The sequence below is a fragment of the Takifugu flavidus genome, chromosome 8 (assembly GCF_003711565.1).
Source record: "Takifugu flavidus isolate HTHZ2018 chromosome 8, ASM371156v2, whole genome shotgun sequence".
NCBI lineage: Eukaryota > Metazoa > Chordata > Actinopteri > Tetraodontiformes > Tetraodontidae > Takifugu > Takifugu flavidus.
The window spans coordinates 15,088,574-15,106,583 of NC_079527.1; the positions used below are offsets into that span (position 1 = coordinate 15,088,574).

The 18,010-nt window shown below is 45.8% G+C and overlaps 3 protein-coding genes across 4 annotated transcripts; all 3 read right to left on the reverse strand.

Annotated features, from left to right (window-relative positions):
* Window positions 1-525: 525 nt before the first annotated feature.
* Window positions 526-6,688, reverse strand: klhl21 (kelch-like family member 21). Of its 2 annotated transcripts, none has more exons than XM_057040140.1 (5): window positions 6,532-6,688; window positions 2,369-3,431; window positions 1,498-1,903; window positions 1,235-1,307; window positions 526-1,120 (listed from the first exon to the last, which is right to left on the reverse strand). In XM_057040140.1, exons 2-5 carry the CDS (start codon window positions 3,393-3,395, stop codon window positions 791-793), a joined length of 1,836 nt encoding a protein of 611 aa, XP_056896120.1. In that variant the 5' UTR covers window positions 3,396-3,431; window positions 6,532-6,688; the 3' UTR covers window positions 526-790. The 2 variants fall into 2 exon arrangements, with proteins under 2 accessions (XP_056896120.1, XP_056896121.1); XM_057040141.1 differs by lacking the exon at window positions 6,532-6,688 and adding an exon at window positions 4,106-4,620.
* Window positions 6,689-7,937: 1,249 nt separating this feature from the next.
* Window positions 7,938-10,562, reverse strand: taf8 (TAF8 RNA polymerase II, TATA box binding protein (TBP)-associated factor). The gene is made up of 8 exons (XM_057040142.1): window positions 10,392-10,562; window positions 9,877-10,036; window positions 9,623-9,721; window positions 9,232-9,294; window positions 9,002-9,126; window positions 8,774-8,921; window positions 8,539-8,681; window positions 7,938-8,272 (listed from the first exon to the last, which is right to left on the reverse strand). Exons 1-8 carry the CDS (start codon window positions 10,437-10,439, stop codon window positions 8,132-8,134), a joined length of 927 nt encoding a protein of 308 aa, XP_056896122.1. The 5' UTR covers window positions 10,440-10,562; the 3' UTR covers window positions 7,938-8,131.
* Window positions 10,563-13,379: 2,817 nt separating this feature from the next.
* Window positions 13,380-17,622, reverse strand: LOC130529641 (V-type proton ATPase subunit S1-like). The gene is made up of 10 exons (XM_057040086.1): window positions 17,395-17,622; window positions 16,802-16,922; window positions 16,323-16,397; window positions 16,024-16,214; window positions 15,584-15,621; window positions 15,397-15,482; window positions 14,952-15,172; window positions 14,829-14,867; window positions 14,492-14,732; window positions 13,380-14,247 (listed from the first exon to the last, which is right to left on the reverse strand). The coding sequence occupies exons 1-10, from the start codon at window positions 17,571-17,573 to the stop codon at window positions 14,035-14,037; spliced, it is 1,404 nt and encodes a 467-aa protein (XP_056896066.1). The 5' UTR covers window positions 17,574-17,622; the 3' UTR covers window positions 13,380-14,034.
* Between the last annotated feature and the right edge of the window lie 388 nt (window positions 17,623-18,010).

An 18,010-nucleotide genomic window follows, 5' to 3' on the forward strand; every position in this document is an offset into this window, starting at 1 on the left:
ACCATCTCAGCATCCCAGTGATGAGAACATGAGGAGTGAATCTGTTATTTTCTGATGAGCTGTAACCAGCAACAGAGAATCAGCCGAGTAAAATGTAAACCACCCTAAATGATCCTGTTCACTTCTGAGTCTGTGACTCAGCTCATTTTAGAATCTAAACAGATGAATTGGTTCCGATTCTGAAGCGATTCTGAAGCTGCCTTGGATGCCCCATTAACTATTAAACACCACGTCAATGAGATTTGGGGCAGGTAGTTTGTTGTTTATATTCAGATTTAGCCTTAGGTTTGTGAATTCAACACAATTTAGCATAAAGGCTAACAGAGCTATTGACACAGATACGACCGAGGCAGATTCTTCACATGAAGCACTAGAGTCTTGGTTTTACACCACAAACTCAACTCACTAGACTGTAGAGCATCCTGTTACTCCTTCAAGAGGACCAAAGGGTTTGGGGGGGGGGGGGGGGGGGTTACTGGCTTAAAAAGGCAGTCAGAATCATGTTGGAAGAATAAGGAAGTGCAAACTAGTTATGATCAAAACTCGACATCGAGATTTAGCTGGTTTATAATCTCCTTCACCGATCAAAGGAGGACAAGAGGAGGCTGCATCTCAGAACAGGTCCAGGCCACTGATCTGGAGCCACGCAGTGAGACCTGACCAAGGTCTCAGGAAGACTTGACACCTGTGTCAGCCCGAAGCTCCACCTGCCTCCGTCTTCCACAACTTCAGCATCGCGATGAGGTAAACTACACAGAGCACGAGAAACAAACAACATGGAGGTGCACACTCAATGTGCTGGGTTCACATCCTGGTTCTGGTTGAGATTATTGTTGAGATTGTGGAGCGCCTGTAGACGCTGGTGTCGGTGCAGGTGGATGGCGTTTGACTCGGGAACATCAGCAGGTTCAAATGAGCTGGAGACCAGAGGCATGAACTGTCGGAAGATGCTGACGCTGCCGTGCCAGAAGGTCGGCTGAGGGAGTCGACCAGCAAGAGTCCACCTGCGTATGCTCGGGTCGTAGGCTTCCACCACATCCGACAGCTCAAACGTGTTGTCGTAACCACCGGAGACGTACAGTTTACCGCCCAGTACCGCCACACTGCCTCCAACATGGACCTGAGGACACAAACCAGTAAGGCTCATCGAGCGAGATCGTGCCAGCATCACGCAGATATCATGGTTTAAGGCGACTGCTGTGATAAAACTGTAGTTTCAGTGTGAACTACAAACCTGGTTCATGGGCGTAATTTTGTCCCACTCGTTCTTTTGGGGGTTATAAACATCAACCTCTGCCGAGTCGTCCCTACAGACAGAGACACTGTATGAAACCATGTAGAAAAGGGGCAGAAAGGAGAGGAAATGAGCAGGAAAAGCCTGTTCTGATGCCTGTCAAACCCTCAGCTCTGACAGCTCCTGGCTCCTTGAGAGCAGACCCTATGCACTAGGATGCTTCTAGGCACCAGGATGAGATCCTCAGTCTCTATAAAACTCACCTGACGAAGTAGATGAGGCTTTTGAGGGTGACCGTTTTTGGGGTGAAGGACCACGGCGGCAGCTCCCCGCAGTTGACCATGGCCCAGCGGTTGGTGTCCGCGTCGTAACACTGCACAGCCATCGTGTCCTCGCCGGCCAGACAACCAATAGCGTACAGGCGTCCGGCGCACGTGGTGGTGGAGCAGTTGTCCATGGGGTGCGGCATGGGCGGAAGGGCCTCCCAGCAGTCGAGCATGTGGTCGTACCGCTCGGTGCTGTCCGACGCCACCACGTACAGTTGACCTCTCAGCACACAAGAGCTGTGGTACTCCCGCGCCTTCAACATGGGCGACGCCTCCGTCCACTCGTTGACGCTGGAGTTGTAGCGCCAGACGCCGTCGTAGAGGCGAGAGCCGTCAGAGCCGCCTGGAGGACACAGACACGCCGATGAGACCACCAGCACCCACGCTGCCAACTCGGAAACTACCGACTACATATCTGGAACAAAACCTCTTAAATTCACTTGAAATTCCTAAAGTACATGATTGCAATACAAAATAAATTGCAATAATAAATAAAATAAGGCTCCGCCTCAAAGAAATTACATCCCTGATCGGGCCCTTCAGCTATTACGCAACATCATTTCTCATATTTCAGTCAGCGATACACTGAATCCACTCTGCTAAATTTATCTCACAACTCGAGATCAACACAGCCTCAGAGTCTGAGGTGATGTTCTCGAAATTGAGGGGGCAACAATGACGCCAGGGCAGAGGTCCAGGCAGAGCCATCACGTCCTGTCTCAGAGCCACTGACCAGCAACGCTGAAGGTTATTTATAAAGCTGATGTCCAGCTCAAATGGAACCAAACCCCGTCCCTGCGTGACCTACCGGAGACATACATGTCGTTCCCGAGGGCCGCTATGCTGTAGCCTCCCCCCAGGTGGTCAGGAAACTCCGCCAGGTAGCGCCACTGTCCAGTTTGAGGGTTGAAACAGTCCACTGTGACCAGTTCATCACAGTCCTGGTCACAGCCGCCGATCACCACCAATATTTCAGCCAAACCCGTGGACGGCCGAGGGCGCATGCGGTGGCAGGGCCTGTCGTGGCGGTCATACTCGCACGACTGGAAGCTGCGCGCCTCGTTGACCATGCGGAGGCATGTGGGTGAAAGGTAAACGAGCGGGTCGCTCTCCACGTGGGCCAACAAGAAGAACCTCCTCACAAACGGGAGTCGGACCTGCTGGAGGAGCTCCGGCCAGTGGTGCAGCCTCCGCTGGAGGTCGGCCTTCACCCAACGCACCGCGATCTGGTAAACCGTCTCCTCCTTGTCCACGCACAGCTCATCGTCCGACACAAACTCCAGGAGTCGCTTCCACGGCAACCTGTCAAAGTCCATCCCTTTGGCCAGCTCCATCATGTTTTTCAGGACAAAGCGGCGAGCGCTGGCTGCTAGCTCTCGGCAGGCGTAGGCCTCCGCAAAGTCCTGGATCTCCAAACAGTTGGAGACGTCCAGTCGCTGCTCTAGGAAGGCGCAGCAGGCCTCTTTCACAGAAGGGAACTGAAACAGATCAGCCGTCTTCAGGAGGACGTCCACGTTGTCCTGAGTGACCGTGACACGTCCTGTGTAGCAGAAGTCCACCAGGAGACCCAAAAGTTCAGCTGAAACCTCATGAAGGACCACGCAGTCCATGACGCTCTCCCGCAGCGTTCCGGTAAACATTGCCCGGAAGTAGGTGCTGGCGGCCGCCAACACGGTCCGGTGACAGCGGAACTCCCGGCCCTCGGCACATAAAGTCACGTCGAAAAACTTTTGCTCGGCGCGCAGTTCGTGGATCCCCCGCAGCAGGTTGAAGGCGTGGGCCGTGTCGAAAAACGGCAGGGTGGATGGCTGTGTCTGCAGGCCTGGCCGCTCCATCGCTGCTGTGCGTCTCCGTCAGAAGGCTGCTCTCATCTGGATCAAGACAAAAAACAGGTCAGAGTTTCTCAAACATCAACACGTCACATTCGTTTTTTCCTCCCTCACGTCAACACAGGAGACGAGGAAAGAACCGACCAATCAGAGCTGAGCTAGTAACCCTCTTCTGACTCATTAACTACTGATTTAAAGATCACAAAAAAAACACACACAAGCTTCATGAGTCAACCTGAGCTGACTCAACAACCTCTCCTTCTCACATCATGTGATTAAACTTTCTATGGAAGCTACTAGATCTGCCATCTCTCCATCCTGTTCCACATTAGGCTGACGAGCACGCTCGTCACCTCGTAATTACCGTGTCGTTTGACTTCCATTACATCAAAATTGAGTAAGTCAGAAGCCAAAGTAGACGCCCTCAACTTGCTCAAGAAAGAAAAGATCATTCATAAGTCATTTATAATAAACCCGTGAGACGGGGGGGTAATTAGAACTGCATCATGGTTGACGAGTCTGAACTGTGATTATAATGAAAAAGAAATAAGGTGCTCGGCTACGATGACGCGTAACAGCAGTAAAACAGGTAAGAACAGACAAAAAGACATTTCTAAACAATCTCCGGCAGGTTAAAAGCGTCTTCAAGTCAAAACAGAACGAAAGACAAGCACTGAAGCTCTTCCCATGAATAGTTTTCCCCTCCGTGGGCCTACCTGCTGAGCTGCTGCAACGGTCTAAAACGCCACCGCGAAGCTGAACAACAGCAGCTCCTGGCTCCTAGTTAAGAATGAGAGCGCGCTTGTGCTCAGGCGCTATAAATACACCAGCAGTGTCCATTTCCAGGCATACTGGGGGCGGGCGAGGGTGAGGGAGGAGAATCTGAGGCGTCAGCGGAGGTAAGTGGTCTCTGGGAGAGACTGGCTCAATAACAGAAACCACTCATCAGAAGTTCAATCCAACGGGATCGAACCCACCAGGCCGACAGGTTCCGTTTCCACCCTCGGTGAGAGATTCTACCAAAACAGGTCCGACTTTGTGCTGTTCTGTTCAGGGATCCTTCCTGTGACATAATGCAGACTTTTATTTCCATTCCAAACCTCTTCAGTGAGTCACCACACAAGCATCCATCCAATCTTCCTCTTCCTGAAACATTCTTTCATCGCAGCGCTGCTAATCTGAAAATCACTCCTGGCTGTTTATGTTTCAGTCCGGATCAGGAGAATAAATTTCAGTTTGTCAAAAAGTGCCGAGTGAACAGGTTGAAGCCACCTACAGGAGCAAGCTGCCTCAGATAATATTAATATTTGGAGATGATCTTTCCTGCTTAAAATACACAGCTATCTTCTTACGGCTTGTTTAAAGGCTGGAACACAGCCGCTGCTGTTCTAGCCAAAGGACACATTCCCATCAAAGCTCCCACAATGTCGAGCGAGGACTGACCTCCTGAAGGACAGACCAGCCTCCAAACAAAGGCTCAACTTCAGAAACCCCGTCGCAGGAACAACAGACATAAATGAGTGGAGTAAACATTAAAATCTTCCTCTGGATGAACTGAGGGCCCATTCAAAGCAGCGTTTCAGGGAACTGAAAGGTTTCCAGTGAGATCGCCCGTTCCCACCTGAACAGGACGCACCGTGTTTGATGGCGTCCAGTGAGGCCGGTTGGATGATTGTCAGGTGGGTGTGTGAAGGCTTTTACAGCCCGCATGTTTACCCAGAACAGCTGACTGAAATATATACTCCCACAGGAGGCGGTGAGGAGTGAACAGCAGCACCAGTGTGCATTCAGAAGCACAGAGGCTGGCTCCAGGGCCACGGGGCCCCTCCAGAGGTACCACAAGAGCTCAGTCTGGAGCTGAATCAAGGCCACAACATCACACGATAAAAGCAGCTGATGTTGGCGTTCATGTGCCGACGTCGGCTCGTGACAAACAGATGCTTTTAAAAATGTAGTTTGGTAGAAGCGCTCAAAAATAGTGTTCAGAATTTAGATTTCTCCGTTGTGTTGAGGAACGCCATCATCAAGTTGTGGTTTATGGTTTGTGAACACGGCTGGAAGCAGGCCACCATAACAAAGCTCCACAAACAGACCCGCACAAACGGAACCGCCGACTCGGTGTTGGTTTGTTCCACAGCTTCATGAAAGTGTGACGAGTCCGAGCAGAACTGGGCTGGACGTAAACGGCACAAATATAAAACGGGGTCAGGGTAACTGCCGGTGCCGACACCCGGCTGGGGTCCCTAAAGTGTTTTCAGAAAATTCTAAATATTTAATTTACAGGGAAAAAAATACAGTCCATATAAATTCTTGTCAAGCTGCATCTTTGATACTTGAGGGCATCTACCGAAAAGGAGAGAATTATATTTGAAATCAGACATTGTGTTTTATATATGGGTGACAGCACCTGGTGGGTTAACGACCTTATTAACGACAGCTTCTCTCAGGGAAAAGTAACCAGAGCAGAGCGCAAAGCTCCAATCTGGCCATAAAAAGGCAACCAGACAGTTCATCTGCCTCCTGACAGAGGAGGGCCTCCTCCTCCTCCTCCTCCTCCTCCTCCACCAGGGCCTAACAAGGGAGTATTTAGGCAGGATGGGTGGATGGACTGTTTTCTGGATAAACCTGAGCAGAGACACTGGCTAAAAGTCCCACCGAGCTGTGATTGGACCCTGGACCCGACAGCAGAACATCAGGAGTGTTCAGTCAAACTAAAGTTCCAATTAGATGAAAATCGATTTAGTGCAGGTTCGATTGAGAAAAACAGAAGACGGGAGAATTGGAGCTGTGTCCCGACAGCCCGAAGCCCTGTTTGCATAGATCAGAATGTCATTTCAAACGTGCATGTGAGAAGGTTCTATGCAGATGCAAAGCGGCGTCATTTACATTTCAAAGTTGCAGATGATGAACAGCCGCAGCCGCTAAACTTGGACGGTAGCTCAAATACTTGGGCGGCAAATAAAACAAAACCATGCAATGAAACCTGTGAAGCAACTTCAGTCCATTTTCTCCTCAGCTGCTGTGAGAAATTAGTCTGCAGGAACCGTTTTTAACCGTTTTAAATTGCGTCATGAACGTTCTTCAGTCCGGTCAAATCCGCAGACGTGCACACGCACAAAACCTCGGCTGTTTTCCAACTCACCCGTAATCGTGTTGAGCGATCGTTGCCGATGTTAAAGAGGCTTTCGGGGTAACATCAGACATCGAGCAGAGATTAAAGTTGTCCGTTCGGCCTCGATGTCGCCATGATGTACTCAGTGATGCCTTCAAGTGCCGTCGTAAATATCGCACTCCTCGCGCAACCTGCAGCGCGGACCCGTTTTACTTCCTTATGAACTGTCGCTTTGCAGTCAGTTCTCTCCTCTTTAAATGGTCGTGCTTCAAGCATCTACAAAGGGATTCTCTTTCATATAACACATTTCTTTATGTCAGCATCAGGTGAAAATAACACGTAACAAATGTTTCCCTCTGCTCGTCCAATGACTGAACTAAATACACTTTAGTAGACAACATTGGTGCTTTAGCATTTAGCAGGTTTCCAGGGCAGCGTCGTCCTGTTTTCAGCTAGATCTGGGCAGGAACTGTAATTAAGGGACTTTTCTTCCAACTCCCACCGTGAAAGTGTATTTTACTCTGTGATGGATGCAGGTGCAGCCTGAAGCCACAACTCCTGCGGCCCTTGTTCTGGTCTGGAAGAGATAAAACCCGCCTCTCAACCTCGGATTCCTGCAGACACCATTCTGTCACACATCTGCACTCGAACCTCAAACTGCGGCTTATTGATCAACCCTGTTCTGCTGTTATTGTCAATTATTTGTTTGCTTCGCTTGTGTCCTGTCGTCGGTCAATAGGACACCAGTGCCACCTTGTGGCCCCACGGTGCAGCTGCACAAATCATTGACTAATCGAAACATTAATTCATTAATAAAAAGTTTGCCTTGCCCTTATTATTCCAAACTATTTTGGTGGGTTAAAGACGTAATAGTTTTGCCGAATAGGTGACTTATTTACGTTTTAAAAGATACATATTTGCGCCAGGGGAATATTTACGGATTTCGACATACATAGTATAATAACCTCTACTGGACATTCAGGGTACTGCAAGATGGACGAAGTACTGCGTGCGTGCGTGCGTGCAATAATGGATACAGTAAAGAACAAATTCTAGATTTATAACATTACTTTAAAAATCTTGCCTTCATCATGTAACTAGCCTAGATATCAAACTACCTACTGTAATGCACATTTTTAAATGTGTTTACCAAAAATTGTTTTAAAAAAAAAAAAAATTTCACCATGAAGTACAAACCACTGTAGTTAGTTATTAAAAAAAGAATAAGGATCTCCACCACTTATGAAGATGCCTGATGTGCTGCCACACTTGTCTAAGGAGGCTAAATGTCCATAATGAGAAGAGCCACCATTGGTCTCGTCATTTTGAACAAAATGAGAACAGAGTTTCTCCCCTGGTGAAGTTTTCCAGTCACTCACCTCTGCTGATGATCTACGTATAAGGACAATTTTTAAAAAAGACTCCCAAACCAACGGTTATCACGATACTCCATGTTATTGATTATAAACTGACACGAGACACAGTTCAAACTCAGTGCTTGATGAAAAAAAACGAAACTTCTGTCAATAGAATCTAGTCGCTGTAAAAAAAAAGCCGACAGCAGGACAGATCCATCAAACACCGACCGCTTCGGCAAAGATGAAGCCCGTAGCTTCGTGTGAGTCCCGACTCATTTCTTCCTCCTCACTTTGGGCTTCTTGACCGGCCGGAGGTAAGGGTTGTCGATCATGCTGTCCTCATTGACCTTTGAGGAGGGGACGACCCCGCTGGGAGGCAGCATGGAGTTCTCCTTCTCAGCTCCAGGATCATCCTGGGGGACAAAATGGTTGCACATGGAGAAAAAATAAAACACAGAACATGGAAAATGTAGATATTGGAAATGTAGATAGGTGATCACTTTAACTCGCACATGAGTAAACTAGTTTAATCTTGACGGTTCACTCAGAGCCACAATAATTAAAGTCATCAGCTGATATCGTCACCACTAATCTGGCCAACACCACCATTGTGATAGAAAATCCTCGGGAATAATTTTCCCTTGGAGAAAATAATAAAAACTCATAAATGAGGACTTACAGCGATGATATTCCCTGCCGTGTTCTCGCTGTCCGTCTGGTCGTCCTGCTCTGATGAATCCGTCTCCTCAAGACTCTGCAATTCCAACTCCGAGGGCAGGAGGGCACTAAGATATGGAATTGAACTCGGCCGCGCTGCAATCACTGGCAACACAGATCCGAAAGCAGTCGTGCAGAAAGTAAATAGCTGTGGGTGTAAATATTAATGCAGATTTTTCACATAAAGTTGGCCTCACGTGGGAAGGTGGTGATGTCATCTTTGAAAAGGCTCTGGGTTTCTCCCGTCTTTGCCATGAATCGTGTGAGGGCTCGCTCTACATCTCTTCTCTGACTCGCTGCCTTCTCCCTCAGCACTTGATAGTCAGACACAGGTTCTCTAAAAGTCTGCAAAAACACACTTCGTGTAATATTCCAGCCCTTTGGGATTTTTTTCTACATGGCAATGAAACGCAGTTCTGACTCACAGGTGTTTTGATGTAGGTGTGAGGGTCAGGGAACTCTGGGAAGTGGCTGGGAATATAGGCCGGATGTGATCGCTTGTGTCCGGCTGTCAGTGCTTTAGGCGTCACAGGCGGGTTCGTCACCGGGGCTTAATGAGAGCATCAAATACGCAGGTGTAAATCACAGGTTTGCCAAACAAACAGCACAGAGATGTAGATGAGGTGTTGGTGTTGGAGAGTGGGCGCCAGCTTACGAGCAGTTATAACCATCCTCTGTGATCTCTTGGCGTACACGGGCAGAGTTTCAGCATTAAAACCTGCAGAGACACCATCACATTAAATCAACATGTGTTCATATGGATGATTACCTGCCCCCAAAACACCAACAGCACGATGATTACTGTAAAAAGGTCATGGCAACTATTTCATAATAACTTCACAATCTCAAAATATTGTGGATCTTCCACAGAATTCTGACTTTTATCTGATTCATTTTAAATGAACTTCAAAACACTTCAAGAACCATAAATGTACTCTCCCTATGGCTGTGTATGTACATCAGGGATATCAGCAGAAATATTCCTGCAGCTGCAAGGCAATTGGGTTAACTAGTCTAGTTTATGTGTTGGGCCGTCGAGGACTTACCCATTTCAATGAGTGTGACCACTGTATCTGACAGGGTCGGGATGCTTCTCGCTGTGTGTTCACAGTAAGCTTTAGCACTCCGACCAACTTCAGTAATAACTTGGGGGAGGAAAAAATAAAATAAAGTTTAGTTTCGTCATACATGTTTCTCTTCCCGTGTAAACGAATGTATTTCATGAGCCGACAACACAGGAGATTTAAAGAAAAATGGCGACGATGAGGCCAGATGAGCGAATTCTAGGGTTGCTACACACAGCTCTGCATCATCTCCGTCAGCGTCTCCACCGCTGCCTTCTCCGCACTCTCGAATCCAGACTCGGTCAGGAGGGCGCTGACCACCACCTGCAGGGTCCGTCGCCGGGCCAAATGGTAGTTCTCCGCAGGACTGGAAGCGGCTTTACTGCCGCCCCCGCGCTGAAAATACATTTAATCACATGTGATGGGATGGTTTAGGGTTGCGCTGCACCAGGGGTGGACTCATTTATTTAAACACAGTAGGAGATTCCGCATATATGAAACGAACTTATGGTCATATTTCTGCTTGTTAGCGCGTGAAAAGCTCAGAAAATGCGCCGCCTTATAGGAAGACGTAAAACACAAACGTAACCAGCTGATTATCCGAACATTTATCTGATGTCATAATTTACTCTTTGCGCCACTGTTACGTGGTTTAGTAATAATCATTTCAGGAGGTTAAACTCAAGACAGAGGAGCAGGCGTTCGTTTCTGCTGAGCACCGTGCGGATACGGACATTAAAACTTCTCTTACCGCTCCTGAATTCAGTGGACCCCCAGAGGCCACCACAGAATCCGCCATACTTGACTACTGGTGGATGCCTAATGTATTAAATAAACTTAAAGCTAACATCAAAGAGAAAACAACTTTATTTTGTCGAAGAACGTTCGATCCACCATTTGTAAACACTATGTGTTGTGTCGTCACTTCCGTCGAGGGACATTTACACTATTTATAAAACAACTAGCGCCACCTACCGTAGCGGAGTTCATACAGCAGCCTGATATATAAAAAGAACATATTGAAAATGACAAGGGAACTAAATTATAATTACTAAATTATTACTAAAGTATGAAATTGTAGAACGATAACATTTAACACTGGACTGGAAAGCTACTACATTACAAAAGACCCGAGCAGACTGGCTGCTGTAGACACCTAACAATAATAATATCAATAATATCAACCACAGTCCGTTTTCCTCAGCCTACAACCTTATCTGACTGCTCACCAGTTTTCCATCTGCTCCTCTACAATTGTCCAAGGCGTGGAGGGGCTCTTCTTCAGGTTTCCTACATCTCACAAATAGGGTTTTTAAGTTTTTTCCTGACCCGGTTCAAGGGTCTAAGGGCAGAGGGCATCACAACTGTGCAACTACAGCCCTCTGAGGCTTGATCAAGGCTTCTTGGCTCTGGTCATTTGCAGATTAAAGATATATCCAGGTTGCCTCCTATTCCTGCAGGGGGGAGGCAGGCGTGCCCCGACGCAGGGCAGCTTGTTGGGTTTTCTCACACTTGGATTACTTGAAAGGTGATCTTTTACCATTATTACTAGGTGATCATTTTAGAAATCCCCTCTAAGAAAATTTGCACAACCAACAGTAAATTATCTGTATATGCATATTGATTTTTTTGGTTTATATATAACTATTTCTTGGGCTTTAAACCTCTGGTGGTATTTAACATTTTGTTGCATGATACCTACATACATTTTTGAAAAAATTAAATCTTTTTTACATTATAGCAAATACCGTAATGTATTTTCTCTTAACGAACCTAAAAACTAGATCCTGATGTTTCACGTTGATTTTGCTGTCAGAATATTGAGATGCTGCAGGTCGGTGGGACCATTTTCACTTCCACATTATCATCTTGTGTAATATCCTGTCGATTGTTTAAAATGTAAAATAACAGCCAGAATCATTGAAAAGTGATACACATCACACATCACACATTTTCCTTCTTATTTTGTTTAATTTGCTGCCCAGCAGCCAGAGATTCCAGTAGCCTGCACTTCCCCCCCCCCCCCCCAACATCTTTCCCTGTAATCAGGTAAATATATATATTTTCAACCAGCGACAAAATTGAGCAGTATATCTGGTGATTTATGCTGCCACCAACATTGTCAGGTGTGTGTCTATGTGAAGAGAAAGCATTTCCTTCACGAAGCATGTAAACGGTTTGCTGAGCCTCTCTGTCCTGCAGGCCGATGCGTGGAAGCCACCTTGATCCCTTGTGGCTTATGCATGTCCATAACGGCAGGATGAGCCAATTCAGACCTCCATCTTTGCTGTTTTTCTCCGCTCAACTCCGCTGGTGGCTCCGTAACAAACCGCTGCTCCACAAACGGTAGGAGAAGTGCTTCCACCAGTGCGCCGAGCAGCCCGAGCAGAGCCAGACTGGAACCCAGCATGTAGATCTTCAGCATGTGCCTGCTGGGCCGCTGGTTTAGCATCTCCTTAGCAAATGGGATCATCTCGCCAAAAGATTCCATACTGTGCTGCTGGATGTGACAGTGGATGTTGTATACGCATGCTTTAGTAGTGTTAAGTAGTGAGCAGGTTTCTACTTCAATCAAAGGATGATGTGCAAATACTCACTTTGAAGTTCAGCCCGGGTTGTGCCTCAGAGTTCAGTCCGGTCAGGAATCCAACAGCACAAATTCAAGGCTTGATCCTGGAATTTAAACACCAGTGGAGCGTGTGCTCACACCGCATGCATATTCATGAGGCTGCAGCACTTTGTTTTGGAGACCTGATTGGGGGAAAGGGCACGGCTGTGAACGCTACCATAGGTGAAGCTGTGCATGTGACATCACACATCATGTAAACATTCACAATCCTGAACATTGAACAGCACGAGCAGTTGCTGGGTTTCGTGGCTCCTCACCATAAACGTTGATCCTCATCAGGAGAGTCTCCACACCGGCCAATCAGAGCGTGGGACTGTGAGGACAGCCAGGTCCACTTATTGGCGAGAACCAAGGAATGATATCAGCGTGATTATACATCCCCCTACTGAACAATGACCAAACGCCGTGAGACAAAGTTCTGTATAAGTGACAACTGGTTCTAATCACATGTTCTTGAGGGGCTTTTGTTCATGATCACAGCGAGGTGATACTATAGCTGTGTGTTGAGAGCGTGCCTTCATTTCAGCCTCTCTGCTCTTTGACCTCATCCATCCCCATTCTGTAGTGAGAGGGGTTGTGAAACACATTTGATCTTTGCTACAGAGACGTGTGTCGTGAAAAAGGAGCTGACAAGTGTCACGTCATATCAGCAATGCAAATACAAATGTGCAGAGCAAAGGATGGTTGCTTGAAAATACCAGGGCTTTTACTCCTGATCACATCAAAATAGTCTTTCAGAAATTTTGATTGGTTTAATTTTTCTTCATTTATGCTCTGATCAATGTTTTTCACAAGGAAAATGATAACTTTTTAAAGATTATTTTATGAGACCTTAAGTGTGTGACTACGGTATTTATTATTTAACTCAGCAATGAGTCAATATCTTGTTTTTTGTATTCAGAAAATGTGGAATAAAGTTCAATGGGATTAAAGTGAATTGAACGGGGCTGAACCCTCAGGCAGGTCTGACTCTGATACCCTAGTTACCCTTTTTCTCGGTCTGGGTGAGACAGCAGGGCTCTCCACCAAAGCAGCAGTCAAAGGTCACATGCAAGTAAAACATTATCCTTTTACCTTTTCATACTTCCATGTAAAAGATTAACACATTCGCAATTTGTAAATATTTTTATTTTCATTAAAGGCAAAGTTTTTTGACATGAACAATGTTGACACAAGCAGAATTAAGGCACCATGAAACTATTTGCTGTCTGGAAATGCCAAAATATACATAAATAAATTACATTTTAGACAAACATTGTCAATCTAATGGCACTTGTGTGTGTGTTGTGAATAAATCTACATCTGAGAAACATGTAAAAACACATTTTTAAGGCAGTTCCTAAACATTATGTACAGGCATTTATCACAACAGCAGTCTTTAAATTAAGTTTTGTGATTGTTAAACAGTAAAAACTGTTTGGAAAAGGTCCTACAGCATTAAGGCAACATTGGTACAGACAGTGGTACAAAAATCATCTTTAAGCAGAAACACACACTCACACACACTCAAAATGGTTTGAAGCTGAATCCATTTTGGTAGCTGTGAAATGAAAGAAACAATATTTCTCACAGAAAAAACCCAAAAGGAAAAAACTAAAGGAAAGAATAAAAGAAGGGAAGCAATTGTGACACCTTTAAAGGCTCATACAAAAGCTAGGAGAGGAGAGGAGGAGAGGAGAGGAGAGGAGAGGAGAGGAGAGGAGAGGAGAGGAGAGGAGAGGAGAGGCTCCTGGATGCACCTAAAGACCGAGGAATGTCTGGAGCTTCACTCCGTCTGAGGCACTGAGATCGACGGACCTTTTGGGTCGTCAAATCTGTCCATGGTGTTCAACTGCATGATCATGTGCACGCCATAGATGAAAATGAGCAGCAGGATCAGTGAGGTGAGCAGGGCCATCCATATTCCTGGGGTGAAGAAACCAGCACAGTCACTGGCGTAGGAGAAATTAGTGCCGTTGGCCAATCCAAAGCCTTGGATCTAGGTCACAAAACAAACAGCACGAACCAGTCAAATCACAAAGCCTATATTTAAAAACTGAGGCAGAATAATGAGAGACTTTAATAGGTTTCCAAGTATAAATATACTTTTCGGTGGCCAATGAGTCCTAACATTATATCCCGTTGGCAAAGGTTCAAACAAGTGGAGTTTCAGCCTATTTATAGTAATGTATTTACATTAATGTATCTCTAATACTAATAACATTGCAGCACCGTAGGTGTACCTGGAAGTCTACAAAGTCCAGCCTCCATGCTGAAGTGCTTTGGTTAGCGGAGCTTAGCACAAGCAGAGCATCGTCTTTTGAACTGCTAACAGACTGGCAGTGATAAGAATATTCTGCTGGGGCGTAGATGCCGCGGCTCCCAATGAAAGTCGCCGTCATGCCGTTAGACCGCAGCTGCACAGAGTTCAGGGTGAACCAGTTCCGCGCAGACACGGGGAAAAACCGTTGACTCATGAAAAAACTGGAGGTCAATAGAAATACAGGATTACTGAGCATTGCAAAGACACTGTATTCAGATGTGATTAATAACACTCCAGAAGCTGCAATATTGTCTTACCTTAGTGTAATGCCTGATGTGGGATAAGTCAGGACAAGTCTACAATTAGACAGAAATGACATTTTTGACAAAAAACCCTTTTCATCAGCAGACACCATAAGAAAAAGCTGTAGGTGGTCTCACTGTGAGTCTGTGTTGTTACACGTGGAGCCGTCAAAGGACGGGGTTTCTGCAGCAAGATCGATCCACGGTTGCGAGGCTGAGAGGGCAACGTTGAGCTTCTCAGCCCAAAGCATGATGCAAGGAGCACCAGAAGAATTAAAAATGATGGGGGGCTTGATGTCGGCTGTTTGGAGCAAGGACCTCCCTACGTGTTGGTTTGACATGGAAATCTCTGGAATCACCTGTAGACAGGCAGTGAAATTTAACAAGCCCCACATCCTAGTACATCTTGTTTCATTGTATAGAATGTTGGATTAGTAGAGCTACGACTACAACACAATACACATTCTTGCAATTTGGTCAGTTCAAGTCACATTTAGTTACAAATCTTGATGTTAGCGGTGATAGATGGATCCTGATTAATTGTCTAGTAATTACAAGATGTTGATAGAAAATGTTTTCCTACTCTTGATGGCTGGAGTCCTGTGTATATCGCAGCATATGGAATGTTTTTGGCTTTCATGCTGCTCACAACTTTGCCAATTATCTCATCTGTTGAAAGGGACACAAATGAGCCACATCTATCACGTGTTGACCGATGACATTTACTGTAACAAAATATAAAAGATGAAATTCCCTGACAGGTAACTTACCGTTGTCACGCAGGAGCTGCTGGCACGAATTTTCCGAGCTAGAAAATGAATAACAAATTTTAGGTTTGTCGGTGTAATTGGACTCAAATGTGACTGACACATACCAACCCAAATGATTTCAACTTCAAGTGTTTATGTTGTGTTACGTGTTGCACCAAAAACTGCACCGCTCAGCTGTCTGTCACCTGATGCCACGTGCACTAATGCGACGCTATAGTGTTACAGATGGTGGCTTCTAAACCATGCAGCCATGACAGATGCAATCTAAAATTACAGCGATATGTTGAAGTGTGTTCTCTGAAATATGCAGTGATGAATCGGCACCAAAATGCCCATTTAATAATGTCTATCTGCGGTTATTAATAGACTACACTGATAGCATGTTTGATAGGCGTCTTTTGACATTTTGTGCTTCAGTATTAAGAAGGAAACACTCTTACTCTGCACAGTAGGGCAGATTGATGAGCAACAGATTGCTGACAGCTCTGTCGATACTGAGATGTGCCAGCGTGTCTGCATCTAGAAGAACAGGTGAGACACTGAGCTTTTCCTGCAGTAAAGCCAGAACAGGAGAGGAGTCCAGCCATTCCACCGCAGGAAGACTCACTGAAGAGGAAGTCTGCAGCGCAGCCTGAAGAGGAATGTGTGCAATGAAGGAACAGCATTGTTAACGGTACAATGAAGTCATCTCAACCCCAGACTAAACTGAAGATGATTTAAAAAAAAAAAAAAAACTTGCCTCGAGGTTTTGAAAGGCACCATCCCCCTTGTTTCCATACACTCCACCAAAGATTGCAAAGTCCTCTTTGCTCAGCTGCACAGAAAAATAATTACAATTGATCCACATCAGAAGTTAAAATATACCAACATATTCAATATTGGAACTAATGAGGAACTAAAAAAATAGGAAGCAACACAAAAGGTCACAGTTACACAATAATGAAACAACTCGGTCACATGGTAAACCAGTACTAATACGAGCACTAATGACCCCGACGTCTTCGTCTTCTTAACTGCTTTGTCTATTTCGGGGTCATGGGGAGGGTACACGACCCCTTACTCTCCTCATTCTTACATCCAGGCTGTCTGCACAGGCTTCAAAATTCATTACAATCACAGACATCCAATTGCTCCACGAGCAATGTGGTCGTCAAAAGTTTTCCCACTCAGATCTAATATGTTTTACTACTACTGACAACTGGAAACATGGAGGCCGACCTTGTCCTGCAGAAAGAGCAGCACGGTATGGGGGCCAGAGCCAAAGGCAGCGCTGAAGTAGGCACTCAATTCTTCAATGGATGTGATGTGGCCAGCAGCCAGTGGGGCCAGGGGTGGTAGGCTATATGCATATAAGACAAAAGAAAAGGATTGTAATATGTTATACAACAGCTGTTGGATTTTGCATAGCAAACCTAAAGTGAGTTACTGCCTCTTAAAGGACAATCCAAGACTGTCAACATTCACAACATGAATGTAAATTTGCACCCGATGTTCCTGGAAAAAGCCCCTATAAATGAATGAGCTGCTGTTGTGTTCATAAGAATTAATGAGACAGGAAGTCCACATGCAAATGACAGAAAGTAGAATAAAACAAAAGCAGGTCACAGGCAGCTTCCTACTAACTCACTCATAGGTCGAATCACTGATTGTGATAAAGAAAGCTCGACTCCATCTAGACTAATAAAATAAGCGAAAGGGGTGGGAAGAATTTAGTACTTTGTATGCGTATTTGTAGTTAGCTCCAAGCGTTAGCGTGTTAGCCAGCTGGCCAGGGTTTACTCCTAATAACTCATTTTAAATCCAAATATTACCTCTCGGTGGTCCACATCAGGACAGGAACTTGGGCAGTGGGGCACACCGCAGCGAAACACGAAAAGAAAAGGACATTTAAAATGATGAATCGCTCAGAATTCAAGTCCCTTGAACCTGCCATTTTTATTTCCGCAAAGCTCTGCCGCTCACGTGACACCACGCGCCAGCTGACAGTCATGTGAACAGCAGCAGGACCAAACTGCTTCCGGTTTCCTTCACTCCCCCTGCCCTGCCCACGTTTCTGCTTCTGAATTAAGCGACAAGATGCGGGATGAACCAACTGGATGTTTCAGTGGTCGACAGACAGCAGCGGGTTTCGTCACCTCTGCGATGATCTTTCGAATAAAGAAAAATAAAAAAGCTCTTTCGAAAAAAACGTTTTGCATAAACCAAACTGTTGGACTAAAAACCAACAGGATGACGTGATGGATTCCTATCCAGAATTATTCCATTGTGATCCAAACACCTGCAACTTTCAATGGTACTGGGGGCACTTTCTACCTCAGTAAATGTGTCACAACGCTTAAGTTTTACGAACGACAAGAGGGTGGACAGTCAGCCAAACCAACAACAGCAAATGTCTAACTAAATGTTTGGAAAGAAAACGTCTGTTTG

Coding starts and splice junctions, on each gene's coding strand:
- LOC130529641 (XM_057040086.1), bottom strand. CDS start 17,573: ATGACTGTCAGCTGGCGCGTGGTGTCACGTGAGCGGCAGAGCTTTGCG. Junction 16,398..16,801: donor TGCTCTTTCTGCAGGACAAG/GTCGGCCTCCAT, acceptor TTTTCTGTGCAG/CTGAGCAAAGAGGACTTTGC. Junction 14,733..14,828: donor ACATCAGGCATTACACTAAG/GTAAGACAATAT, acceptor ATTGACCTCCAG/TTTTTTCATGAGTCAACGGT.
- klhl21 (XM_057040140.1), bottom strand. CDS start 3,395: ATGGAGCGGCCAGGCCTGCAGACACAGCCATCCACCCTGCCGTTTTTC. Junction 1,904..2,368: donor GAACGACATGTATGTCTCCG/GTAGGTCACGCA, acceptor TGTGTCCTCCAG/GCGGCTCTGACGGCTCTCGC. Junction 1,121..1,234: donor AAATTACGCCCATGAACCAG/GTTTGTAGTTCA, acceptor TTGTGTCCTCAG/GTCCATGTTGGAGGCAGTGT.
- taf8 (XM_057040142.1), bottom strand. CDS start 10,439: ATGGCGGATTCTGTGGTGGCCTCTGGGGGTCCACTGAATTCAGGAGCG. Junction 9,722..9,876: donor GACGGAGATGATGCAGAGCT/GTGTGTAGCAAC, acceptor TCCTCCCCCAAG/TTATTACTGAAGTTGGTCGG. Junction 8,273..8,538: donor CGGCAGGGAATATCATCGCT/GTAAGTCCTCAT, acceptor TTTGTCCCCCAG/GATGATCCTGGAGCTGAGAA.